The sequence below is a fragment of the Mus musculus genome, chromosome 12 (assembly GCF_000001635.26).
Source record: "Mus musculus strain C57BL/6J chromosome 12, GRCm38.p6 C57BL/6J".
Lineage (NCBI taxonomy): Eukaryota > Metazoa > Chordata > Mammalia > Rodentia > Muridae > Mus > Mus musculus.
This window is the reverse complement of record NC_000078.6, coordinates 76797476-76825187: the sequence shown is the minus strand read 5'-3', so window position 1 is coordinate 76825187 and position 27712 is coordinate 76797476. Positions and strand designations below refer to the sequence as shown.

The following is a 27712-nucleotide window of genomic DNA, read 5'->3' as shown; positions in this document are numbered from 1 at the left end:
GTCTCAGCACCTCCATCCCACAGTATTCACGGCTCTGGTCCAGAGGGAATCTGGTCAGGTGGGAATCTCAGGCTGTCGGGACTGCTCTGGGGCCCTGAGGGACCATACTCTCACCTTGTCATCCCCATACAAACTCACACCTGTGGGGCCCTCTGCACACCTATCGCTGCCTGGTCTAGGGCAGCTCTCCCACCTCTCTGGTTTTGTCCTTTTTGAGAAAGGGTCTCACAATGAATCCCAAACTGATCTTGAACTTGAAATATTCCTGCCTCATCCTTTCCAGTAGCTAGGGTTATACCACCATGCCCAAGAACACTCTCCTCCTCCCCTCCTCCTCCTTCTCTTCCTCCTCCTCTTCCTCTTTCACCTCTTCCTCCTCTTCCATCTTCTCCCTCCTCCTCCTCTGTGTATGTGCGTGTGCATGTGCACACACGCGCGCACACACACACACCCGTGGAGTACAGAAAAGAGCTTCAGGTCCTCTGGAGCTGAAGTTACAGGCAGCTGTGGGCCGTCCAGTGTCGGTCCTGAGAACCTATTTCCAGGCCTCTGCCAGAGCAGACAGGAAGTCCTCTTAATCACTGAGTCAAGTCTCTTCAGCACTACCCACCACCCACATGCGTTTAAACAAACAGTGGAAGCTACTGAGTTTGAAATCAGCCCTGTATGATGAAATAGACTTACTTTTTAGTAACAACCCCCTTTAAAAACAAAAACAAAAAAAACACTTCACTTTCCCGTCTTACCCAGAAAAAGCAATTTTTTAAAAAGGAAAGTTCCCCTATGGGTTGAGAGATTTGCCTCGTCTTGCATGTCTCCCCTGCTCTCTCTGACAGAGCCGCAGGTAATCAGTATCATCCCGAAAGGAGAGACCAGGGACAGTATTTACAGTGGCTCAATGGGAAAGCAGCTAAGGAACCTAACATCGGGGCTGCTGGCCAACACATGCTCTGTGTTCTTTGCACTGATGAGGGGGCTGGGCTGGGGACCACAGCAAATTAGGCCTCAGTTCAGCAAAGCTATCCCTAGCCTTCATCTGAGGGCTATTTTTATAGCCCAGGGAAGCAGAAAAAAAATCAATGGAGTGTTCTATAACTGAGGATTTATTAAGTCAAGTACCATGCTAAACAAAGTCCTAGAACTTTCTATGTAGCACCTTATTTTTACAATCCCATAAGAAGATCGTTACCCTAAGTACCCTTATTTTGATGAGGAAAGTGAGAGGCAAGATTTCACAGCTGTTGAGCACGGTACCTGGAAGAACTCATGTGTCTCACCCAAGAGCCCCCATCATGCCTTTGAAACCCAGCAAAAACCAAATGCAGAGAAATGCACCTCTGTGTGTGTGTGTGTGTGTGTGTGTGTATACACATATATATTAATTATCACATTTATACATGCCTATCTGTGCATCGCATGCATGCCTGGCACCTGCAGAGACTAGAAGCAGATGTCGGAACCCCTAGAACTCAAGTTAAGCTGCTGTATGGGTACTGTACTGAGAACTGAACCTCTGGAAGAGCAGCCCTTGTTCCCAACCTCTGAGCAGTCTCACACCTGGGAATCTTAATGGCCAGTCTAGGATCTGTTCCTTAAATAAAAGTAGCAAACATGTTTAGGGGTTTCCCTTCATTTAGGCACATTGCTTGAAATGTAGTTCATTTCAAGACAATAAATAGGCTTATCATTTTCCTTGATCCATTTCTCCTACTGACAAATTCATTTTCCATCTAATATTTAGCTTGAACACACACGTGCACATGCACTCCCACACACTCACACAGTCGTTGCTTTTTAAAGACCCAGTAGACTAGACTTGCTCTCCCCTAATACTAGTTCTCAAGAGCAGGCAATTTTCTGAACCCCAGAGAGGATTGATTTTCCTCTCTGGTGCTAACACATTTGGCAGCAGTAAACTGGGTCTCTAGAGAGGACAATTCATTCTTGGGTACCATTTGTATACAGAAATAAATATTTGGTAATCCGAGAACCTACCCTAGCAATCTAGACCCAAAGAAAACTTTACAGGAACCTCCTCCAAATAATTTTGCAACTTGGATTTCATTTTTAATGATAATTTATCTGTCTACTCTGAAGAACTGAACAATGAATGGGTCAGCGGGTGTTTTCCCGGTTTAAGAGGTGGGAGGGCATGACATAAGTCACTGTTGTGGGGCGGCCAAATGGCAATGACAGTTAATTCCGCAACACACCGGAGTGTTGGTGAAGGGAAGGGCGGTCCAATCCAGACCCTGATGAAGGCCTTCCAACTAGGGGTGAGCCCAGGTGGACCTGCCACTCATAAGCTGGGCCAGGCCGCTGAAGGGGCAACCTAGGTAGGGTGGAGTGATCAAGATCAGGCTTTGATCGAGGAGAAGAGATGGGACCGGGAAGTCAAGGTTGGGGATCTGGGCTGGGTGGGCGCTCATTCCAACTCCGCCTCTCAGATCGTCGGCGGAAAGATGCAGACGTATCCCTTCCGAACCCTGCCCGGGTCCGGGCACCCCAGGGCTTGAGAGCAGAGCTGGGATCCCGCCCCGGGCGGCCGCGGGGACCCCGACGCTCCCCTCCCCCGCTCCCGCTGCAGCGGCGGTGCAGGGGACGGGCGGAGGGCCGGGCAGGGGCGGCAGCCGCAGCTGTCCCCTCCCACCTCCCGCCAGCGCGAGCTTCCCCGCGACGCGCTCCCGCCGCAGCCGCGCTTCCCCGCGCCAGCGAGCCAGCGAGCGAGCGGGCGAGGCCAGCGCGGGGGCCGGGCCGCTTCCTTCTCGCCACCGCGGCGTCCTGGGGCTGGCTCCAGCCGCGATGGCAGAGGCTGAGCGGGGCTGAGCCCGCAGCCGCCCGCAGCCCTCGGGCCCCCTTGAGTCCCTGCCATGGCGAAACAGTACGATGTGCTGTTCCGGCTACTGCTGATCGGGGACTCCGGGGTTGGCAAGACATGCCTGCTGTGCCGCTTCACCGACAACGAGTTCCACTCCTCGCATATCTCCACCATCGGTAAGGGGCGGTGGCCCAGGGGCGCCCTATTCTCCCCTCCCGGTGGTTGCTTCTTTATCCCCAGCCCGGAAGGGATTGTGCGCCCCTTAAGGTAGAGGCGGTGGCGCGGGAGGCCAGGGATAGGGAGTGCATACACCTAGGGGTGTGAGGTTCCTCCCCCCCCCACACACACACTGGGGCCCTGAGACTGGGTTCCTACAGGTGAGGGGTATATGCTGCCTACAGTCATGGTCTAAAGATGGGAGTTCTGCCTTCTGGCAGGGGAGCCTTCCGATCCAAGATCCAAGATGAGAAAACAGGCGGGTGTAGGCCAGAGTGCCCTGAGACAGGGCAGCGAGATTCACAGCCAGTGAAGTGATATACCCACAGCTCCAAATGAAGGGAGGAGAACGGAATCAAAATGAGGACCAGGCAGTAAGTCACTGAGGTACCCTTAGTTTTAGGGTGAGTCGGTGTGGAGCCAGGATAGGAGTGGACAGAGGCAGACTCAGTAGTGAAGGGAAAGTCACAAGGTGGGACGCCTGGAGGACAGGGATACCACAGTGCAAGAAGGAAGATACGGGTGGGCAGAGACTGTTTGAAGGACGGTGGGAAAATCGGAAATGTCCATGCAGAGCAGAGGGTCAGCAAGTAGGCAGGCCCTACATGAGACCCGGACAAAGGCCTGGTTGGTACCCTGGCAAGGCCATTGAGGGCCACTCTGAGAGTGACTCAGTGGTCTCTCCTTCATGGGCAAGGCAAGGTCCTCTCTTCCAGGACGTCTGCCTTGAGGGGATTCCACCCATATCTGACACCAGGGTACCACACTTGGTCAGCTGTGGAGGATCCTTCTCGTGGCTCCTGACAGAAACAACCTGCTGACAACCTGGTCATCCAGTAGGAATCCTCTCCTAGAAGGCCCTGCTGCCTTCGGGGAGGACTCCAGCTCTCCTTGAGAGCTTCCTCTTAAGGCTTTCTTCTTCTCCCTTCACACTCCTCCCCCAACACACACTCCTTGCCAAGAGAGAAGGTGAGGGTAGTTGCAGTCTGGAGAAACAGAGCCTTGTAGTTGAGGCAGGCATGGCCTTGACATGTATGTGACGCTGACTGAGTGCTGGAGGTCCCTCTCATTGCGCTCGTAAGGTCTCCTTGTGTGCTTTCCCCTCCTCAAGTCAGAGCCAGAACAAAACTTGTCTATATTTCTCTGGAACGCTAAGGCCAGCTTCTAAGAGACCCCAGGAGCTAGGGTTGGGCCACTGTTTGAATAAGAACCATTGTGGAGGGATTAGAAGGGGGCAGATACTGAGCCTTGCCTGAGAGAGGGCTGCCTGCCTCTCTAGAGCTCTTAGAGATGAGACAGGTGTTGGGGAAAGCCATGGGAGTGAGCAGGGAGGGGCCGAGGAGCCATATGGGATATGAGAGAGTTTGCAGGCTTGGAACAAAGGGCAACAGGCTATTACTAGGGAAACTTGTCCTGATGATTCTTGACAAGGGTCTGAGGCCAGCAGCTGTTGCGCTATCTGCAGTGAGTCAAGGGGTATGGGGGCGGGGAGATGCTATGTGCCTGGGTTTTGCCTGAAGAACAGTAGTCTGCACCCTGGAGTCACGAGTACAAGTCCTTTGAGGGGTTTACTGGTCCCCATGACTTGGGAAGATCTCAGGACTCCTGCCTACTGTGTGAGGAGTCAGCCTCCCCAGGAGATGTATGCCTTTCCCCTCTTCCATAGAAAGAATGAGGGAAGGAACATCTGTTTCTGAAATAACAAATGACCCTGCAGAGGCTGTACTTCCCTTGAAAGAGAACTATCCGTCACCCCACACTAACCCTCTTCGTCTTCCTGCCATCTTCTTTCCAGCTGGTAGAATGCTAGACAGAGCACAGGGACTTCCCTGGAAATCCTCTGGAGCTCACTGTGTCAGAGGCTGTGGTGAAGAGTTGCGTGGTCTGCTTCTATATACGCCCATCTCAGTTTTGGCATATGAGGCTAAAACCTAGCCCTGAAGTTTGTTCTCTGCATCAGAAGGTGGCCACATACACCCCTTTCCATACCAGTCCGCTGATTCCTCATGGTTACAAAGTCCACGGAAGCCCTTCAAATCTGCCCCCAACTGAGTTTCTTAAGTGCTTTCTTATTTAAAGCTTACGGAGGCCCTGAGGTTCTCCCCGTCTTGGCTTGGCCGTGTTTTCCAACATTAACTGCAATAGAAGGGAAAAAGCTGGATGGTCCTGAGAGGCTTTCCTTCTGTGATTTGGAAAGTTTCCCAAGGAAGGGGCAGCCAGGAGACAAATCAGAAAGCCAGGGAAACGGGGGCTGATTCATAATTTATCCATTAAGAAGATGTGTGTGCTTGGGAGAGTCCATGTCAGACATCCATTTAGACATCTTTCCTCATTTGTTTTGCTTTCTTATGAATGGAGAAAACGAGGCCATTTGCTAATTACTGCCAAGGCAAGAGTTCAGAGTCTGGGCTCATACTGATGTCGCCTTTGGCTGCTTCTTTTATAATTGACTGTCTATTCTACGTAAGAACCCAAACATTCGATGAAAGAGCCAGCCAGGGAGACTGAGGCACTCATGTCCTCGCCACCTGTCAACCCTGAAGCTGGCACCACTGGTACTCACTCTGCTCTCCATACAGCTGGGCTGCCAGGTGAGGGCTGGTGGGGAGTGGAATGGCCAGAGCCTTAATGTTCCTGTAGTTTCCTGATATGACTAGCTTATCTGTTAATGTAATGGAGTAGTCCCAAGAAGGACCATGCTAGGCATTCTAGTGACATTAAATGCACCCTTTCCTGCCCACAGAAGTCTCTCATCTCATTGAAGCAAGACACGGGCAATAAAGAGTTATTGCCAGGACGAGATAACGTGTCTGCAAGTGCTTGGTAAAGCACCGTTTAGATAGAAAGGATTGACTATAGCCTCACCACTGCTCCCAGTAAAGGTCTCATAGTACTATATGTGCCCGAGGCAGCCTATGAGAGGTGATGCTGCTAATGGGGAAAGGGAGAGCGGTCCCTGTGGATTCCAGCAGGCAGGGGAGGCTGAAGCTGGGCGCTGCCGTGTGGGTTGCCCGTGGGTGGGTTCCCACAGTGGAAGGGAGCAGATGGAACAAGGAGAGCACAGAGAACAGAGGTGAGAAGTGAGTGGGAGCCCACGGGACGCTGGGCAGTCTGGTTGCAGCAGAAGGAAGATTTTAGGACAGAGAACATTCCTCGGTTTGGCGCTGTCTCCTAAACTGTAAGTAATTTGAGGGTGAGGCTTAGTCATGTGCCTTTTAGTTTTTATGGGTGGTAGTGCAAGCCAGGTTTCATCTTACCTCTTGGGAGATAGTTAATGTAAGGCCCAGGTAGCAAAGACCATCATGGCCCTGGCTGTGGCTTGAGCCTAGCAATAGGAGAAAGGCACTGTTTTTAAAAAGTGAGGTATAAAAGATATTAGCCAGGGAAGGAGGTGAAGACTTTGAAGGACCATCCAGGGTGTGCTACTATTGGTGTCAGGAAGAATCCCACTCAGCTCCTTTCCATTCCTCTGGGACCGAGAAGCTGCCTGCACGGTCACCTTCGTGATTTGGCTTCCACTCTTGACATGGGAAATGACTCAAACCATCAGGCCCCGCACTTCTGAAAAAGGAGAGAGTATCATGTGACCAGTGCTGTCTGGTCAGGCAGACAGGAGACTTCTGTGGATATTTGTGATCAGGTATCTTCTTTATGGTGGCCTTTATGGTGTAATGCTAGCTTGAGGGGGTTTCCCAGGGGTTGGTTTCTGCCCGCCCATCCTTGGTCCTCCATAAGTAGGCTCACCTGGTTCTCCGGGCCTTCTGTTTGACAAGCCTCCCTCAGGCTGCTTTTCTTCAGAGTGGGGAGGGGCTGTGTGGCCTCTTTCTGGCTAGACTGGTCTGGCTGCTACAGCTTAGGCTGTGACTGTTTTCTCTTGCCTTAAGAAGTTTAACTGGAACTGGATCTGACTGCCTAAAGCAGGTTTGTGGTGACTTGGGGCGGGGAGAGGGGAGTCAGAGAGAAGGAAGAACCAGGAGTGCTTGATCTGAGCCTTGGATCTAAGTGATCCGGCAGACATTGGGCAATTGTTTGGGTACTGTGACTCCAGAGTTTTTGCAGGTTTCTAGACAGAGGAGCTGGATACAAATTCAATGCGAGACACAGTGAGACTTAGGGCCCAGTCTCTATGCTGCGTGGCTTCATCAGACTTTTGCCGATCTAGGCCAGCCTGAGACCCATCTCCCCCTACTCTGTTCCTCCAGGCCTCGCAGAGAGGAAAGGAAGATAAAAGGCCCTGGACAGAATGGAAGGAGCCCAGACAATGACCTGCACATTCCATCCCTGAATCCTTCAAACACCCATTTGATCTCTGTGCTTAGCTCTCCAGTTCCAAATAAAAGACAGCGACAGAGCCTTTCTTAATGGTTGCTAGGAAGATTATTGAGGTTAATAGATCCAATGCACTTGGGAGAGTCCGCCATAAAACTGTAGCTGCTGTCACTCTTACTATTCTTAGCTCATGAGAATGATATGGCGATGAGTAAATGGCCAGTGATGTGCTATGATGTCATCCTGTCCATCACTTGAAGACTCATCATTTGGATGCTGGTTTTTTTGGGGTGGGATGTACATACTGGTACCCATGCAGGCCAAAGGTCAACCTTGGATGTCAATCCTCAGAGCTGCCCACCTTGGTTTTTGAGACAACACTCTCTCACTGGGGCCTGGGCTCACCAATTCAGCTAGGCTTGCTAGCCAGAGAACTCAGGGAGGGAGCTGTTTGGCTCAGCCCTACTCCCCCACCCCCCATCCCCACCTGTCAGCTCTGGGATTCCTGCCTCGCCTGACCTTTTGCCTGGATGTTAGAGATCCAGGTCCGCATGCTTGTGTGGCATGTACTTTACCAACTGAGCTACCTCCCTGGCCCCATCTGGGCACCGTTTATTGAACAACATGAAGCCAGTGTGTGTCAGGCATTAAGCTAGGGCCAGGGATCCAGTGCTAAATGAATGGGGAGAAATCAGAGAGCTGTTTGACGTGCCACAGACCTGGGACCAGTTTGGGGGGGTTTGTTTGTTTGTTTGTTTTGTTTTAACCTCTGTTTCACGTCTCCCAGCTCTGGTGCTGGCAGTGTCCTTGAAGGATGAGTGTTAGTTAGGAGGTACAACAGAGTTGGGTAGCCCAGGAGGGTGAAGGTGGCTGGGGCCCCTCCCAGTTGTCACTCTCTCTCAGTCATCTATTTCTCCATCGAGTTCCTTCCTCCTTTTGACAGAGGCACAGCTCCAGCCTCCCACCCTTACCCCAAGGATGCCATCCCTGGAAGGGAACAGCTGAAACCTGCAGGTCTTGCTCATCTGCACGTCTGGTTTGCACCATACTCACAGATCTGCTGGCTTTGAGCATCCCTGGTTTCTCTCCTGCCTCCCTGCACTCGCTGGTCCTTTCTCTTCCTCCTCCTCCTCCTCCTCCTCCTCCTCCTCCTCCTGCTCCCCCCCTGCACAGACAATTTGGAAATGAGGTTTATAACGTGAAAGTCGATATTTGGCCATTACCCTTCTGTCCTGATTGCCAGCTTTTCTCAGTGCGGCTACTTTTGTAATCTAATCCTTGGGCCTTTTCCCTTGTAAAACTGTTACTTGTCTGAACAGGCACCTGGCTTCTCCTTGGTTCCTCTGCTTAGCTGGTGAACTTTAGTGAAAGAGGGTCCAGGGCTTCCTCCACCTTTAATTCCTTCTGCTGGGGAGGAAGGAGCTAATCACCCACCCTAACTCAAAAAATACTCAGGACAACTTAGTGGCTGCCATCTCCGAGCAGGCGACCCGCGCTTCAACTGTCCCCTTTCACTTCTTCCATCCATCCTGGAAATCTCTTCAAAGACTGCCAAAAGGAACCTCTATCCTGCAAGCCAAAGAGCAGAGAATAGACACCTTTCCTGCCCAACGAGGGTTCTGCTACCCCTGCACACCCCCTGAAGGGAACCTGGGATGCAGAACTAAGGATGCCAGATGAGGGTCAGCACGATGATATGAATGCTACACTTTTATTACTGGCTTGATGTGGATTTACTGAGAATGCTGGGATGGGGCGCCATGACCTAGGGAGAGGGCCAGCAGTTGGCTTTGAACGTGGACTAATCTCTGACTGCTCTCCCTTGATTAGAAAAGTCTCTTCATTGCTCTTTTTTCCTGGCTTATACTGCGTTCATTCATTCATTCATTCATTCACTCACTCACTCACTCACTCACTCACTTACTCACTTTCTCATTAATTTTTTTCTTGCATGTATTTAACTTCATTGTATATTATTTAATGATCTGTCCTTCTGCCAGACAAAGAGAAGATGAAACGAATAAAATGTTGCTTTGCCTTCCAAGAGTTCCAAGGGTCATTGGGAGACAGGCTCCCAAATAACCAGAATATCACCATGGAACAGGGGTGGCATGCCCCCGTGCTTTGAACTCACAGATTGAGGAGTCCCTCCTGAGCAGGTTGATAAGGCGTCACAGAAGTGACATTTGAGTAGGATCTTGAAAGCTAAGTCAGTTCCTCACAGGACAGGGGTCAAGGAAAGGTGCAGGAGAGAAAGCATGTGGAGGCTATCTCTCAGCTTGTTGGGACCAGCAGGGACACACCATAGCCCTTCCTGGCTGCGTGTAGAGGCCCTGCCCTTTCCGCTACAGTTGGATTTGTTAGGGTCAGAGTCTAAGATAGTCAGTCTTTGTGTGTGTGTGTGTGTGTGTGTGTGTGTGTGTGTGTGTGTGTGTGTGTGCTTGTGCCTGCATGCATATGTGAGAGTCTCAATAAGATGTGAGGGTCTTGCACATTTTCTCACTTTGTAAGAGCTAATATCACATGCAAGATAATGCTAGCCTCTACTAGCTAGATGCTTGTTGGCAGACGCTTGTTGCTTCCTTTGCCTGGAGCCCTGATCCTTTAGCACTCTCTGCTGTATGCCCTTGACACTGAGACCTCAACCCAGGTACCACCTACCTTGAGAGCTCTTCTCTGAACTTTTAGTGCCTTCTCCCTCTCTCCTGCTCTGGCTTCCTGACCCTCTCTGAAATGGTGTGTTGTTTTCTTTTCTCAGTGTCGGTCTGCTCTGCTAGAATGAGGGCTCTCAGAGCACAGGCTGTGTTCGCCGCTTGTTTCAGAGAGCCTCGCTTAGTCCAAGACACAGTAAGCATTTATGAGCAAGCGGTTTATTTGAACAAAGGAATGCGTGCCCTTCCCTAGAGGACTTCCACGGTTCCCTAGGACAGTCAAGGGGTAGGATTGGGTTTTGGGGACTCATAAGACAATGAGAAACTCAGTATGTCAGGCACATATAGGGCTGTGAGAGAAGGGGAGGAAGATTTCTGCAAGGGGTGAACTGTTTCCAGTAGCATCTAGCTCTTTAGCTCTGATGCACTGCGTAGAAGAAATCAGACATAGCAGGGAAGGAGGCAGTGACTCCTGTGATGGGCATGTGAGTGGAGGTCTCTGGGACATACAAGGATGATAGGTTGGTATTTCAGAGTAAAGTCAAATGTTGCTTATTAGCCAAGGTTCCCAGGGTGCTTATCAGTCAGGCTGCCAGAGTAACCTTGCTAGACCAAGTCAATAGCCAAGAAGCCCTGGAGTAAGATGTTTCTTAGACTCAAGCATTGGGACCTCAAAATCCTTATGGTCTCATGAGGGTAAGTGCTGGACAGGGAGACCTACTCCACTACCTGAGAATAGCTCCCAAATGCCTAGCTTCCCAAAGACTGAGTCTTTTAGCTTCCAAGGGAAAGGAAAGGCCTCCAATTATTATCATGGTCTCCCACCTATTTCTAATTTCTAACTTAAAAAACATTTTTTTAAATGGCAGGTGAGACAGCTCAGTGGGTATAGGTGCCTGCTGCCAAGTTCAGTCCCTGGGAACATATGGTCAATGGAGGAAAAGGACTTCTTGGAGGTGTCCTCCAAACACACACACACACGTACACACACACACACACACACACACACACACACACACACACACACTTACACCCTCATGTTTGTGTGCCACGACACACATTGGTGTGCATATGTATACAGGCATACAAAATGAATATGTAATAAAAATGAAACAATTATGATGGGGTGTGTTAGAGGACACATAGTGTGTGCATGTGTTTGAGCTTCAAAGAACAGCTAGAGTATCCTTGTGAGATTTCCAGAATTCCCAGTGGGTAGACATGGGAGACAGAGTCTTTGAGCCTAGTACTCTGGAGGTTAAAACACATCCTGGAGTAAGTTAGAGGATCAGGATTCTGTCTAGACTAGGGTACCGTCTTACGTCTCTGCTTCCTGACACTTGCAGAGCAAGGCCGTGTGATGGTGACTAATGGTCTTGAGGTCTGTGTACCTTTTCCTCAGAACAAAGCCAGAGTGAGGGACGGTCTGCCATTCCACAGAGGAGAAAGTCAGTCAGCGTGCGCTCCAGGGAAGAGTGAGGTAAGAGTCACCAGACAGAAAGCAGAAGGAAGCAAGTGACAGGCAGGACACAAGGTTCTCTTCCTTTTCCTGGAAGGACGGTGTGCCTTTGTCTCGAATCCTCTCTCGATCTCACGTGCTCCTCACTTATGGGGGTGGCATTGTTAGTCTCCTGAGGAGTTATTTGCAGAGTGGGAGGTTTGGGAGTTTTGTTTTGTTTTGTTTTGTTTTGTTTTGTTTTGTTTTGTTTTGTTTTGTTTTGTTTTGTTTGAGACAGAGTTTCTCTGTGTAGTCCTGGCTGTCCTGCAATTCATCCTATAGACCAGTCTGGCCTCAAACTCAGAGAGCTGCCTACCTCTGCCTAAGTGCTGGGATTAAAGGTGTGCATCACCACTGCCCATCTGGGAGGGAGTTTTGGAGTCAGCCAGTCATCTCCCCACAGAGTCCGCCTCTACCTAAAGCCTGTTTCAGTGTCGACCAGGGAGATCTGCTTAGAAGTGCCCTCCAGCTATAACTCATAAGAACTGCACATGCCCATTACGTGCCAGTTTCGTGCCAGGGTGAAGAATGAGAGCTTTCATGGGACTGATGCTTGGTAACTGGAGCCAGCATGGCCCCAGAGATTGGGTGTCTGCCTTGGGTTTCAGCTGTTCCTTATGTGGCGTCTCATTGCTAATGAAAAGGCTCAGGTCATGATGCTGGTCCTTTGGGCGATGGCTGATCACGGTGATAACATTTGGCATCCAGAGACAGCCCTGTTTCCACTTAAGCATGTGGCACTCAAGTTGGTGGACTGGCAAGCTGGAACCTGGTCTTAACCCCTGAGGTGCTGGCTAGAGGGAGGCAGCTGCTGATACCCACAGGGACAGCTTAGGTTTGTCGTACTCCGAAGACCCTGTGGGTTCCAGGGTTGGTAGACTTTGCTTTTTGCTTGGTCTAGAGCTCTGCTCTGCTCTCTTTCTCCCCAACAGGAATCACTCTCTACTTCCTAGGGTTCTTTCCATGGCCCAAGCTGTCGCTCTCGGTTCATGTTCTGGTTTGCCTTCGGTTACTGTGATAAAACACTCTCACCAAAAGCAGTCTGGGGGAGGAAAGGGTTTGCTTGGCTTACACTCCCTGGTCACAATCAATCACTGAGGGAATTCAGGGCAAGAACTCAAGCAGGGACTGAAACAGAAATCATGGAAGAATCTTGCTTACTGGCTGGTAAGATTCATGCCCAGTTAGCTTTCTCATACACTCCAGGCTCACTTGCCTAGGGATGGTATTGCCCACAGTGGGCTGGGCCCTCCTATATATTGGTGATGTATCTATCACCAATCAAGACAGTCTTTTATAGATATGCTCACAAGTATGTCTATAAACAAGGCAAATCTTCAACTGAGGTTCCTTCTACCCAGGTGACTCTAGGTTGTGTCAAACTGAGAAACAAACAAACAAACAAAACTGACCACCCAGGACAGTCTCCACTTTTCTTCTCTAGGGGAGATTGATTAGGTCTTCAGCTAGCATTTCATAAAGCAATGTGCCAGATTTTGTTAGGGTTTTTATACATTTTCTCCTGCTCGTCACAAGAATCTTCTGACATTGGGGTTGCCCTCCGCCACTGAACAGGTGCGGAACTGGAAACCTAAAGAGATTAGCCAGCACGCCCATGACCATGCAAGTGACTAGTGCTAAAGGCAGAATTGGGAAGAGAATTCTGACCACCTACTTTTTTGTTGTTGTTGTTGCTTTATTTTTGTTTTGGAATTTTTTTTTGTTTTTGTTGTTGGTTTTGTTTTGTTTTGTTTTGTTTTTGTTTTTCAAGACAGGGTTTCTCTGTATAGCCCTGGCTGGCCTGGAACTCACTTTGTAGACCAGACTGACCTCGAACTCAGAAATCCTCCTGCCTCTGCCTCCCAAGTGCTGGGATTAAACCACCTCCCAAGCGTTTTGCTTTGCTTTGCTTTGCTTTGCTTTGCTTTGCTTTGCTTTGCTTTGCTTTGCTTTGCTTTGCTTTGCTTTGCTTTGCTTTGCTTTGCTTTGTTTTGTTTTGTTGAGACAGAGTTTCTTTGTTTAGCCCTGACTGTCCTGGAACTCACTTTGTAGACCAGGCTGGCCTCAAAATCACAGAGATCCACCTACCTCTGCCTCCCTGGGACTAAAGGCCTGCTTCACCCATGGTGTTCTTTTTTGTTTTTGTTTTTGTTTTTCGAGACAGTTTCTCTGTGTAGCCCTGGCTGACCTGGAACTCACTTTGTAGCCAGGGATCCGCCTGCCTCTGCCTCCCAAGTGCTAGGATTAAAGGTGTGTGCCACCACCACCCGGCCCATGGTGTTCTTAATGTAGTCCCTGTGTGCATTCTGAGGGCTGTCCTTGTCACCTTCAGCAGTGGGCAGGAAGAGTCCCAGACAAGTCCTGTTGCTTTCTTTCCATAGCCTTCACCTTCACTGCGAAAGAAGAGAGCTGGCAAGCCTTTAGGATATTTTTGGAACCAAGTAAGCACCAGGTTTTGTCTCTGGCCCTGTCCTTATGCCACCCCAGATGTCAATGCCCAGAGAAGAGTCTTGACCATCTCCAGTCACTGAGGCAGGTACTAGAGCTGGACTCAGTCCTGGCAGTCTCTGGACAGTGCTTGGGAGACTGATGCTTCAGGGGGTACAGGCCACACAGCCAGAAGCCAGCAGGAAGAGAAGAGGCCCAAGGTTCCCTGGCGCACAGCTACGTGGAGAAGGCAGCACCATTCACAGGCACCCAGTACCCGGTGTTGGCACTTACCTAAGGTGTCAGTGGCTGTGAGGGGTTCAGATGGCAGAGAGCATGTCTCTGTGTTCTTAAGTCACAGGTGCATACCTGACCTTTGCTATGCTCTCTGGGGACAGCGCTTTATTCCGAGTACTGTGCTTACACAAAGGCAAGACTTGCAAAAAAAAAAAAAAAAAAGTGGTTAATAACAAAAGCCTTAAACACATATTTTGTCCTCTGGCCCTTAGCAGCTTTATTTCTAGTTGGGGCTTGGAGACAAGAGTAAGAGGCAGTAAAGACAGGGAACTTTGTTTTCAACACACCTCTTCCAAACCCATGGTTGGAGTATTGCCAACCAGTGTGGCAGCAGTGGACAGTCATAGGCCGAGACTCCTTTGGAAGTCCTAAGACACTTTTGGGTATCACTAAGCCAAGTATCGTGGCTGTGCAGATACCCGGAGGCTGAACTTGGAGAGCCTGGTCTAAACTGACTCCAATACCGTGGTATAGCAGCAGCATCCCTGGCTCCAGCCAGCATGTTCGCTATGCATGCCTCTGGTCCTTTCTAGCATCCTTTTGCCCTTGTTTCTCCTGATAGGACCCAGATAAGCCTTTCACTTCATCTGGAGGAAGCTGACTGGCTTCTGTTCGTTTCTTGCCTCAGCTTCCTAAGGAGCTGGGACTACACGCGTGTGCCGCAATGCTGGTTTGGAGGGAGTTGGTCTGAAGTTAGTTAGCTAACCCTCTTTGCTCATGTTGGCTAGGCCAACCACTGAGCTACCTATCCACAAAGAACACACTGCACCCAAACCTAATTCCTTGAGCAGAGGATTTGGCTCTGTAGTTTTAGCCACAAAGGGGACTGGCTCCATGCTGGATACAGCAGGTTGCTGGGCTTTGGGCACTGGGTCGGAAGAGACCCCCACCTGATCATTCCTCTGCCTCAGAGGGTTGGAAGCCACTGGCTGAGTTAAGAGCATCCCTGTACATCTTAAGAGACTGGTTTTTCCAGTTCTGACTCAGCAATAGGATATGGGCACATGAATAAACTGGTTTCTACGTGCCTTGCAATAACAGTATCCACGCCTATGAGCTTCACGGGGATTCTATAGCTAAGAGGCATATTATTATTATTATTATTATTATTATTATTATTATTAGCCTTGGGTGTGGTTCTGCCTGGAGATTGGCCGGAGGTTCAGCACGCATTACTGAGAGTTTGCATCGCAAAGCTCCCGCATGCTGTTCCTAACCTTCCAGGGATAGCAGGGCGGCAAGGGTCTTGATGGTGAAATCTGTTTTGTATTGGGTCCTCGGGTTTTACAGTCCCAGAGCTCTCAGGAGCCTTAGTCAGTGGACAGAAGGCAGGCGTGTCAGTGACTGTTGTATTGCTGTGATAAAACACCAGGACCAATGCAACTTAGAGGAGGAAGGGTTTGTTTAGCTTTTGTTTCCAGGGGGATGAGCGTTCCTCATGGTAAGAAGCAGACAAACAGTGGCTGGAGCAGAAGCTAAGGGCTCTCACATCTTGAACTCCAAGCAGGAAGGAGAGAGAGAGAGAGAGAGAGAGAGAGAGCTCATTGGTAACAGCTCCAGGTCTTGAAACCTCAAAGCCTACAGCAATTGACACATTTCCTTCAACAAAGCCACACTTTTTTTTTTTTTTTAGACAGGGTTTCTCTGTATATCCCTTGGCTGTCCTGGAACTCACTCTGTGACCAGGCTGGCCTGGAACTCAGAAATCCGCCTGTCTCTGCCTCCCAAGTGCTGGGATTAAAGGCATGCTACCGGGGCCTAGCAAACACAGAAGTGGATGCTCACAGTCAGCTAGTGGATGGATCATAGGGCTCCCAATGGAGGAGCTAGAGAAAGTAGCCAAGGAGCTAAAGGGATCTGCAACCCTATAGGTGGAACAACATTATGAACTAACCAGTACCCCGGAGCTCTTGACTCTAGCTGCATATATATCAAAAGATGGCCTAGTCGGCCATCACTGGAAAGAGAGGCCCATTGGACTTGCAAACTTTATATGCCCCAGTACAGGGGAACACCAGGGCCAAAAAGGGGGAGTGGGTGGGCAGGGGAGTGGGGGTGGGTGGATATGGGGGACTTTTGGTATAGCATTGGAAATGTAAATGAGTTAAATACCTAATAAAAAATGGAAAAAAAAAAAAAAAAAAAAAGGCATGCTACCACTGCCCGGCTAAGGCCACACATCCTAAAGCTACCCAAACAGAGCCACCGACTGGGAACCAAGCATTCAGCAGACACCCGAGCCTCTGAGGAACATTCTCATTTAAACCACCGTGGTAGGAATAGAAACTACAGGTAGTTAGTTAGGTGTTGTACACTTGCTATTTAATTATCCACAGTGAAGGCAAGTGGTACTCTCCTTCTACAGGTAAGAAAATGAAAACTGGCAAAGAAATTAAGATTTGCCTGTAGTCATATATTAAGGGCCCAATTCAAACTCAGGTCCTTCCGATTCCAGGGCTAACCAATGTCTCTTCCCTACATTCTATTCTCAGTCTTGCTAACTTCCTGCCATAGTCTGCACCAGTGGTTCTCAGCCTGTGGGCCTTTCAAAGGGGTCACCTAAGACCACCAGAAGACACAGATATTTACATTAAATTCATAATAGCAAAATTATAATTATGAGGTAGCAATGAAAATAATTTTATGGTTGGAGGTCACCACAACACGAGGAACTGTATTATAGGATTGTAGCATTAGAGAGGCTGAGGACCACTGCTTTACACAGTCTGTTAAAGTACAGTTTCTGAGTCTTACTCAAAGTATGACTTAGTGGATTTAGGCAAGTTAAGGCAGCTAGATTCCTTTTTCTTTCTTTTCCTTAATTTTTATTATTTATGTTTTAAGGTGGCTGCCTTAAAATGAAAAGAAAAAAAGAAAAAAAAATCCTCCCGGGTAATTCTAAATTTAGCCAAGGTTTTGCAAAGTACACTCTGAAAGAGACTGCCCACGCCGCCTGTCTTGACAGTTCAGGTGCAAAGCTTTTGCACCACGTGGCTGGCAAACTTAAGATATGTGGGACTCTCCTGGGAGCTTGTTGAAACAGTCTGCTGGCCCTGCATCGCTGGGGTTCTGAGTCTCCAAGGCTGAAGTAGGATTCAGGCACTCGCCTTTCTAAGTCTGAGATGATGCTATAAGGCTGCAAGTCTGGGGATGCCCTTTGGAAACTATTGTCCTGAGAACTCACGGACTGAGGTCCGATCCACGGACCCCGAAGCAAGATATAACTCCTCAGGCTTGAGTTCACACCTCCTGAATCTGAATCTGTGTGCATCTTAATTCTGCCTTAGAGAGGCAAGGCGTGAGCAAACCCTGGGGTGGAGGTAGATGGAGACTCTCTCTCTTTCCTAGGAGAGGCAAAAGCGGCAACAGGGAGGAGCGCTTCGGGTTAGGATGAGCAGCAGGGAGGACTGCTGGGAGACGGATTCCAGTAGGGGAGAAGACTCTTCTGTGAGGAAGAAAGAGAGGTAGTGGGCCTGAGAGGAGATGCTGTGGAAACTCACTCTGTTGCTGGCTGGCTTGAGGAGAGGGCACACAGGGGCTAAGGGACAGTCCTGTGAAACTGTGACAGGTGAACACATTTGAATGATTAGCTTGCTGAGCAGCCAATAGCCTGAGGTGGGGACAGCTTGAGTCTACAGCGGACTCGATCAGGCTAGTATTTTGATTGTGTCTTGCAACAGAAAACAAACAAACAAACAAACAAACAAACAAAAACAAACCCAACAGCCATGAAGCATAGAGCAAGGTCTTGGGTCAGCACATGGTACTGCTGACCAGGGTCCCATTGGTAGGATGGATAGAATGGAAAGCTCAGGGGAGGAGGGGACATAGAGGAGGAGAACATGGATATCCTTGGGCGATTACAGCTTTTATGTTTAAAGAAAAAGATGGGGGCAATCCTTCAGAAGATAAAGCCCATTCCTTCCTTCATACATTAATAAATATGAATAAGCTAAGAGGAAGGCCTTTATTCCTCAGACTATTTTTAAAGATTTATTTATTTATTTTATGTATATGAGTACACTGTAGCTGTACAGATGGTTGTGAGCCATTATTAGTGGGGAATTGAGACTGCCTCACTCGCTCCAGTCCAGTTGACTCCGGTCAGCCCTGCTCACTCCATTTGGCCCTGCTCTCCTAAGACATGTTAAAACAAACTTGGAGTGGCTAGATTGCAGTATAGCCTGTAAAAGTGGAGGTTGCTGGAATCTCAGAATTGGCCAGTCTTGACTCCTGTCCATGCAGGTCCAAGTGAGGGAAGACCAAACAGGAATGATTGACTCCAGCATCAATGGAGTCTGTGACTTCCACATCTGCTTATCCCTTCTACCCCTTCTAACAGCATCCTCTCACGGGGAAGGTCTCCTGAGGATTGGCAGCTCCTCCTCTCAGCACAGGACCCACAGGAAAACAAACAGTGAAGACTTCTCTTTTGGTTTATTTATTTATTTATTTATTTATTTATTTATTTTGGTCCGTGTGATAAAATGTCAGACTAAAGTGACTTAAGGAAGGTGGAGTTTACTTTAGCCCACAGTCTGAGGGCCATGGCAGAAGCTTGAGGGAGCTATCACATTGCATCTGCAGTGAGGAAGGAAACAGGAGGAACTAAATGCTCCAGCCCTGCTTGCCTTCTCGCTTTTACTCAGCTTAGGACCCCCATATCTTGAAATAGCACCCCCCACACATTTAGGGTGAATCTTCCCACCTCAGTTGATACAATCTAGAGACTCCCTCTCAGTCCAAAAAGCTTGTGATTCCAGATTCCTGTTCAGTTGATAATATTAACCACTTCCATGAGGGGTTAACATGCTAACAAACAACTCTCCCCTCACACACTCATTCCCCCCACCCCAATCGGTACAGGGGTGGGGGCATGCATTCCAGCATTAAGCAAGCCCTTGTTTGAAACTCTGATCCACACTGTGCTAACCTCAGGCAGGTTATTTGCATCTGAGCCCTTCCTTCCTACTGTCCCCTGTAAGGGGAGGGACCATGTGTCTCTGCTGCTGTGTCCACCTTGAGACTGAGACCTGTGCAGGGCACAGTGGAAAATTTCACGGATGTTCAGGGGTTGAGGCAATAAAACTCTCCTATGAATACTTTGAACAAGGAGCACTCCTGACCAGGCTATGAGTGTGAGCTAGGTTTATTATATGGGGAATTCCCTCTTCCTTCTTGGACGAAGGTACCAGTCTTTGAAACAAGAATGTCTTGATTCTTGCTTGCCTCCTATATCAAGTTCTGAGGAGAAGCCAATTCCTTGTAACTATTTGTCCAAGGAGGGAGGAAGTAGGCTGCTGCCTCCCACCAGGGCCAGGTGTCCCTCTCCTTTCATCCTCTTCCTCTTCATCATCCTTTCTCTTGACACAGCGAAGAATGCCATTTGGAAAAGTACAGCCGCGTAGATATGAATCAGCTCAGGCAGGCATGATTCATGCCTGACCGGCTTGATTTAGTTTGGGTCTTCCATTCCGAAGCTTCTTGTCCCTTCTGATTAAAAGATGATTGTTCTTGGTGGTGGGAGGGGAGAGGCTGACTTTAATGTCTCTTTTGGTGGAAACCTGGGGACAGGAGAGATAAGAGACCATGCTTTCCTGCTTGGCAAAGCCCAGATGTGGAGGGAGAATGCCGACGGGGTTGGGAACGCTGGCATCCTTGGGACCTTCTGGACTGGATGTTCAGCTGCTGATGGATAGCACACAGTACCTTTCCCATGTTCCCCAGCTCAAGACCGTGGATTGTGATGCCCTGTGAGTAGCTCTTGAATCCCTGGGCACAGTGCCTGGGCACAGTTGGGGCTGGGAAAGGCATGGTGATTCAGGCATCTCTCCTGACCCTGCCAGATGGCGCTCACTTCCCTTGTTGTAGATTTCCTCAAATGTTTCTCCTCTGGGTTCTTGGTTCTGGTAGGACTGGCAGTTTAGGGCTTCAGGGCCTAGGACAGAGGAAGCAGAGAACTCTGGGTTTTCTGTACCTTCCTGCTTTCCCTATCAGTTGATGGTCTTGGTGCACCTGCTGCATGCCTGGCACTGCACTCAGTCAGTGATAGCTGCAGCAGAGTGTGCAGGCCAGCACTGTCTCTCTCAGGGGCTTCTTAGCAACCAGATCAGAATTTGTAATGTTCCCACTTTTTCTTCCCTCTCTCTGTAGCTCTGGCTGTCCTGGAACTCACTCTGTAGACCAGGCTGGCCTCGAACTCAAAAATCTGCCCGCCTTTGCCTCCCCAGTGCTGGGATTAAAGGCGTGCGCCACCACCGCCTTGGCTGTTTTGACTGTTCCCACTTTTTACTGTCAAGGAAATGGAAGCTTGGGAAGTGAAATGGACACTCCCCATCCAAAGCTCTAAGTGCCTCTTTAGGATCTGTTTAGAGTTTAAATGTTAGTGAAGGAGCTTGCTTCTGGTCACCTCTTTGTCACATTTGACCAAAGCGGAGTCCCTTCCATGCTTTTTGAGTGTCCCAGCCTTCTTTGAGGGAGCCCTTCCTGACTTGCTTGCTTTCTCCAGGTGTTGACTTTAAGATGAAGACTATCGAAGTAGACGGCATCAAAGTGAGAATACAGATTTGGTGAGTCGAGCCAAGGAGGAGGAGGGTAATGGAGGGAGGGCTCTGAGCTGCCCCTGAGTACCCCTGTCATTTGTAAACCTGTGCTCCATCCGAGATAACTGGGTACCTCTATGAAGAGCGAGATCAGACACCCCCATCTGTTCTGTGAACCTTAATCTCAACAAACCATGGGAGTGAGGAGAGCTCACTAAAGGGAGGGAAGTCGGAGGAATTGGTAGAATAGCGTTGTGGGCTCATCTCAGAATTAGTGGTACTCTGTACCACTGCGCTTAAGACAGGGAGGCTGAGAGTACCACTCTCTGGTTTAGCTTGGGACTGGTTTTTGAGATTGCCTCAGTACTAACCACATGGTGCAATTTCCACTATTGGTCACCAGGGGCTGCTGTGTCTCTGTGTCTCTCTGGCCTAAAGGTCTTGGAAGCCCTTACCACTCACTTAATATGGAGACACCTCCCAATCCTAGAATACTGTGGGAAATTGCCTTTCGAGATGTCCTGGTCACTGGGTGTGTGACAGATCCTCCCATCTGCTCAATCACGGCCACAGTGGCTGAGTTCTGGAGAGCTGTCTAAAGCTCTGTCAGGTTGTAGGTCCTAAGAAGAGTGCCTGGGGCCCTGCCCGTGCCGATGCCAAGGACCAGGCCTCCCCTGGAAGATTAGGGTGTGTTTGGATACTCTTGGGGATTAGAGCACTACTAAGTGTTCACCCTGAAACTCTGCAGTATTTCCTCTTAGGGTACAGAGACTCCCTAGCTCCTGCTTCTCATCTTCTATCCCTATGGCCTCTTCTCTGAGAGACTGGCTTTTTCTTGCAGGGACACAGCAGGGCAGGAGAGGTACCAGACTATCACAAAGCAGTACTATCGGCGAGCCCAGGTGAGCCACCACTTCAGGGTCAGACCCGGGAGACTGCTACTCACACTTTCAGCACTGGGTGTTCGAGATGCCTGAGTCACTGACCTCTGAGTTGGAGTCCTCAGATTGCCTGCTGGGGAGCCTCGTTCTTTCCCACTAGTCGTTTGTTCTGCAACCATTCACAGACCGCTTAGCGTACCTTCTTCACTCTCACACACAGCCTCTGCTCTGCCTCCTCTACCTCATGCCACAGAGCCTGGTCAAATCAGGCACTGCCCTCCTAGCTGGGAGCAGCTGAGGGAAAGCAAGCATGGCTGAGGCATCCTCACTGTAGGCCGGGAGAAGGGGGTGGGCCGGACATACAAGGACACCAGTCTACATGACTGTACCTTCTTCTATGTATGTCTCCCATCTGTGTGTCTCTCTCCCCCTCTCTTTCTCAGGGAATATTTTTAGTCTACGACATTAGCAGTGAGCGCTCCTATCAGCATATCATGAAGTGGGTCAGTGACGTGGATGAGGTAGGAGACGCCGCCTCTCTGATGGGATGGAGGAAGGGTGCTTAGGGAAAAAGAAAACAAGGGCCATGGGACAAAAGCAAGCTCTAAGGGTCTGTCAAACAATCTTGCCTTTTCTGACTTGACATAGAGACCTTTGGGCAAGTTGGGCTGGAAAAGCCAACACTTCCATACCCGTATTCGGTATACCCCGCAAGGCTTTGTAGCCGTGTCTTTCCTGGAGAGGCGTTAGTCCCAGGACTACCTCATGGGCAGCTCCCTTCCCAAACCCTTGGGGCCAGGTGGAATTGCAAGTCTGGGCTTCTAGATCTGCTTGTGCACCTGGTGCATCCTTGGCAAAGCCATGTTGACTCCTTGGGTCCCCAAGCCCTTATCTGTCAAATAAAGGCTAAATGAAGCCCAGTGTAGTTCAGACACCATTCCTTCAGCCCAAAGAGGCTTCTGTTGTGGTATCTTCTACCCTAAGATGTCCCTGTGACACTCAGGGGGTCAGCCATGGTATTGTGGTCCCCATGACTCACAATGGAAGCTGAGCACTCAGTACCAAGCCCTTCATACGATGGGTTTCCCCAGTCTTTTTTTTTTTGTTTTGTTTTGTTTTGTTTTTAAGACAAGGTGTCTCTGTGTAGCCCTGGCTGTCCTGGAACTCACTCTGTAGACCAGGCTGGCCTCAAACTCAGAAATCCGCCTGCTTCTGCCTCCCAAGCACTGGGATAAAAGGTGTGCGCTACCACTGCCCAGTTGGTTTTCCCTATTCTTGAATACCTGTGACAAAAATATATAAATTAGACATGGTAAAAAAAAAAAACAACAACAATAATAGCAAGATTGCACCGTGCTACAATAAAGGTTACTTATGAATTGTTTGTTTCTGGAATATTGCACTTAATATTTTTTAGATCAAGGCTGACTGGTGGTAATTGAAATTGTGGAAAACAAAACTGCAGATAAAGGAGATAGGGGCTCCTGTACAATGGGAGCCTGTTCTGTCTCGCGGTCTTGAACGCGGTGGTGGAGGCCGGTGGAGCCGATCTGGGATCTGGAAATGAAGAAGGGCCCTCAATTAGGCTCACCTCTGTTTGTCCCTAGTACGCTCCAGAAGGAGTCCAGAAGATCCTAATTGGGAATAAGGCTGATGAAGAGCAGAAACGGCAGGTGGGGAGAGAGCAGGGGCAGCAGGTAGGTGAAGTCCCACCCTTCAGGGTTTCTATGGCACTAGCAGGGCCTGTGCTGAGAGTAGGGACCCAAGAGTGCACGCACAATGCAAGGCTGGGGAGTGAGAGAGAAAGCTTGCTTTCTGGTCCTCAGGGGTGCTCATGGGGGAAAGTAAGCGCTCTCAGGCAAGGTGCGCAGCGCCCTAAACAGGGTGGTGCTGCTGTGCTCAGAAGACCTCCTCTGTGACAATGAGGAAGGAGCTGCTGACATTTTTAACAGCATCTGTGCACAACGGACCTTTTGTGGTCAGGGGACCGTCTCCCACTCCGTCCCTTCTACACCCTGACTCCACACGCCTGGAAAGTGTGGGAATGAAGGGTCCCCCGGTAGCCAAGCCAGGGGGCAGAGAGGGTCTAAGCGTCCCACACATGCAGGGAGACCAAGCTCCCACACAGCAGAAAGGGTGATACCCTGAGGCAAGAGCCATCCTCTTAACCCTGAACACCTCAGGAGTCTTCCTCTCCCTCTGCAGTCAATAGCATTCCATTAGTCCTTAAAATAAAATTGATTTTTGGGGTGCATAAAAAACACACAAGGTCATTAACATGTGAAAATAGAGACATACCCTACAAGAGTAACGGTTTTTATTGAGCGATCTCTATACACGAGGCACGGTGGTAAGTGCTCTTAGCGGTGTGACCCTGTGTAGTCATCCTGCAACCCTGCATGCAGACACCATCATTCTCCTTTAACAAAGGATGGAGCTGGGCTTTGGAGAGAATTAATAGTAACTTGTTCCAGCTTTTACGGCTCTTGAGTGACAGCATGGCACTTAGACTGGCTCTGTTATACTCACAGTCCATTTTCCTCATTTATAGGCCGCATGTTGTTGTCTTTCTGTCCTGATATAGTGGTATGTGTGTGTGTCTCTCTCTGTGTGTGTGTGTGTGTGTGTGTGTGTGCGTGCGTGCGTGTGTGCGGCGTGCCTGTGTGTCTGTGTGTCTGTGTCTGTGTGGACTTGGATGAAATGGGTGCACACATGCCTCTCTCTCTCTCTGTGTGTGTGTGTGTGTGTGTGTGTGTAGACTTGGATGAAATGGGCGTATTGGTGGGATATCTTGTCCCATTCTCTGCCAGCCTATGTCCTAAAAAGCCCACAGTTTCCTGAGAAGTGAGGCATTCCGTGCAGTCTGCTCAGGGTGTCCAATGGCAGAAGCACACACTAGGAGGCACGGGCCTCCCCTCCCTCACTGACTCTCTTTCAGAAATGCCCTTGTCTTGCAGCTGGCTAAGGAGTACGGCATGGACTTCTACGAAACAAGTGCCTGCACCAACCTTAATATTAAAGAGGTGAGAACGCCGGGGACTTCTCCTCTGTCTCTGGTGGGATGATGGGAAGAAGCAACAGAAAGGAGCCAAGATAAGACGGGCGACCCCTCCCGAGTGGGCACTTGCAGGGTCTCCAGAAGCAGGGGTGGATAGGCTAGCCTAACGTGTGTTCCTTGGCTTCCCAGTCCTTCACTCGTCTGACGGAGCTGGTGCTGCAGGCCCACAGGAAAGAGCTGGATGGTCTCCGAACACGTGCCAGCAACGAGCTCGCACTGGCCGAGCTGGAGGAGGACGAAGGCAAACCTGAGGGCCCAGCAAACTCTTCAAAGACCTGCTGGTGCTGAGGGTTCTGAGTGGAGTCCCCCCAGCCCCCTTCCCTCAGGAGGCCCGTGGAGGCAGGGAGTCTGGGCTTTGCCCACCACCGTCCTTTCATTTGACAATCCTGTTGAAAACCAGTAGCTGCTACTCCCCTGCCTGGCCCTGCGAGCAGCTCTGCTGTGGTCTCTGAGCAGCCTCTGCCCCCAGCCCCTCTAATTCTGGAGTGGTGACCTTTCAGCCTGTTTCCCAGCCGCAGGCCTCCTGTGACCCCAGAATGTGCTGCGACCACCCCAGGCTCCTGGGACGACGGTCAAGGCTGGAGTCAAGGCCACTTCAAGATTCCTTAGTGCATCTCGTGGGCTCTCTGCTTTTTCTCTTCTTTCTTCTCTTTCTCCACTCCCTCCCCTCCCTTGTAATTCGCATCCCCTATCATCCCAGTCTCTCCTCCCTTGTCTGTGTGTCCTGCCAAGCGCTGCTACTGCAGTTCCTTCCTTTTTTCCTTCCTGATTCTGCCTAAGGGAATGGACCCAGGCTCTGCCCCAGGGAGGACTGTTCACCCTGCTCCGGGGTGGGCTGAAGGCTAAGGGTGCTTCTTCCTCCTTGTGCCGTGGGCTGCCTCCCCAGTGGCCTGGGAAGGTAGAGCACTGAGGTAGGAAGGAAACACTACTAGGTGGCCCTCAAGCCTGGACTGGCCTCTTCTGCCTTTGCCTTCTGCTGACGTTCTGGCCTTGCCTGGCTGCCTCTGTGCCTCTGTGAGGAACTGAGTCCAGAGGCAGGCACAGCAGAGAAGGAAAACGAAAGAAACGATGGGGTGGCAGGGATTAAGTCACCTCTGTTCTCTACCTCCCATGCCTCTCTCCTCACCTGGATTCACAAATTTAAAGATGGGGATCGAGGTCTGAGGACACCAAAGGGCAAGGGGAGCCCTGGGGTCAGATACTGTATAGTCAGCTGTGAACTCCAGATAGAGGCAAGAGCGGATGCGAAGGGCGGGCTCCTAGAACCAGGGTTAGAGCAAGAGCAGAGGGAGCTTCGCAGAACAGCGAGTGCTGTGGCGACTACAGGGCATCAGAGGTGACAAGTAATCAACCACTCCTCTTTCACTGAACCCAGCCTTAGGGAGTTAGGGTTTCCCCAGAGTCTGGACAACAGGCCTTAAGACAAGGGAAGAGAAGGGTGGGTATGATGGAAATACTTGGTGCTGTTCTGCCTTCCAGGACTCCCTCCCCCTGGTTCCCTTATTTCTAAGTCGGCTTTGCCAACTGCTGTGTGGCTACCAAGGGAGGGAAAGAGACACCCTCCTCCAGAGTTCTATGCTCAGGAAGTTTCTTTAACCCTGTGGTTCAAGAGTAGCTTGAAGGAGGCCCCTGAAAAACAAACAAACAAACAAACAAACAAAGCCAACCCTGGTAGGGTTCATCCTTACATTCCCAAGGTGGGAGGAGCTCAGGTAAGAGAAGAGTCCCAAGATGCACTTCAAGCCTGGGGCTGGAGCCAAAGCAGAGGAAGAACTAGGCACTGACCGAGCATTCAAGGACCAAGGTCCTTTCAAATCCAGGGCACAGCTGTGATGACAGAGAGCCCCACACCTCTTTAGTCCTCTAAAAAGGGAGATGGGGGTGAAATCAATGGGGATTTCTCCCTGACTTAGCAAACAAGGAAGCAGGCAGAAGAGAACAGCTCAGGATTTACTGGTGGAGGGAAAAGGAGCCGGGAACAATAGTCCATTGTTCGCTAAAGAGAAACAGTGTTGTGAAGACTGGACCATGACTGGCTGAGGTGGCTTCCTTGGGGACTGACTCCTGGGTAGTAGTAAGCCTTCGGTAGCAGACCTGCCTTCAGCCAGGGACCTGAGGGGAGCTTCTACAGGGCACAGGCTGTCCCAAGTGTCACTGTCTTGTCCCAGCCTCTTAAGAAAGGACTTGATTTTTTTTATTACCTTGAGGATTCTGGGAGGGAATTCGGGGCTGTGACTCTGTACCGTGGTCACCCTGAAGTATAGCAACAGAAGGAGGCTGGGCTATGAAGAACACCTGTGCTTGCTCTGTTCTGGAGTTTGCCTCACCCTAACTGCCAGTCTGGGATGTGGCTTGGGCTGTGTCATTGGCCTTGACTGTTCAGCAGGCTTTCCTGGCCTGTCTGCCCATGACCTGAGATCAACTCACCCTGGTACACCACCTGAGTCCCACTATCTCCCTGTGATGGGTGACCTTTGTGTACTGTGTCTTGGGTCCATTATATGAATTGTGAGCAGGGTTCATCTATTTTAAACACAAATGTTTACAAAATAAAGAATATTTCAAACCATAGGTGTGTGGGTCTGTATGAATCTCTGTGAGGGACAAAGTATTATCAGGACATTGATGGTGACATGGGAGACAGTGAAACTGAGAGAAGAGGTCCTAGAATCCTAAAGCCCAGAATGACAAGGGACCTGGTGAGCTTTATCTGTCTTCCTTAGTGACATCTGCAGAAGAGCCCAAAGCAACCCACCCCCCACCCCCACTGCCCACCTGTGAGCTCACAGGAGCAAGGGGAGGACTAGGAGAAAGGTGGGCAACATGGGGATCTTTAAATCCAAGATGGTGGCTGGCCATGTGTTATAGCTAGATCAGAAAAGTCCTTCCTGGAGGCATTAGGAAGGATTGTTTCAGATTCACTGGAACAGAGCAAGCACGGGCGTTCTCTGTATTCCAGATAGCCCATCCCATGAGATAGCCCATGGGAGCCTAGGTTGGATTGGAACCTAGGAAGGTGAGGTGTTGGCAGTATGGAGATGCTGGAGACAGCCGA

General features: G+C 50.0%; 1 protein-coding gene and 1 long non-coding RNA gene across 6 annotated transcripts; one reads left to right on the top strand and one right to left on the bottom strand.

Moving 5' to 3' along the window:
• The first annotated feature begins 2428 nt into the window (after nucleotides 1-2428).
• Rab15 (RAB15, member RAS oncogene family) lies at nucleotides 2429-27228 on the top strand. Of its 5 annotated transcripts, none has more exons than XR_381469.4 (7): nucleotides 2429-2994; nucleotides 20685-20745; nucleotides 21560-21620; nucleotides 22043-22120; nucleotides 23207-23296; nucleotides 24538-24622; nucleotides 24787-27228. XR_381469.4 is itself a non-coding variant. In NM_134050.5 (7 exons), the coding sequence occupies exons 1-7, from the start codon at nucleotides 2871-2873 to the stop codon at nucleotides 24943-24945; spliced, it is 639 nt and encodes a 212-aa protein (NP_598811.3). In that variant the 5' UTR covers nucleotides 2664-2870; the 3' UTR covers nucleotides 24946-27228. The 5 variants fall into 5 exon arrangements, 4 of the variants coding, with proteins under 4 accessions (NP_598811.3, NP_001334336.1, NP_001334335.1 ...); NM_134050.5 differs by having other exon boundaries at nucleotides 2664-2994; nucleotides 24557-24622; NM_001347407.1 differs by lacking the exon at nucleotides 2429-2994 and adding an exon at nucleotides 6092-6212 and having other exon boundaries at nucleotides 24557-24622.
• Nucleotides 3288-6871, bottom strand: Gm34988. Its single transcript, XR_381699.2, has 2 exons — nucleotides 6779-6871; nucleotides 3288-6595 (listed from the first exon to the last, which is right to left on the bottom strand). It is a non-coding gene; the product is annotated as a predicted gene, 34988 (long non-coding RNA).
• Nucleotides 27229-27712: the final 484 nt, after the last annotated feature.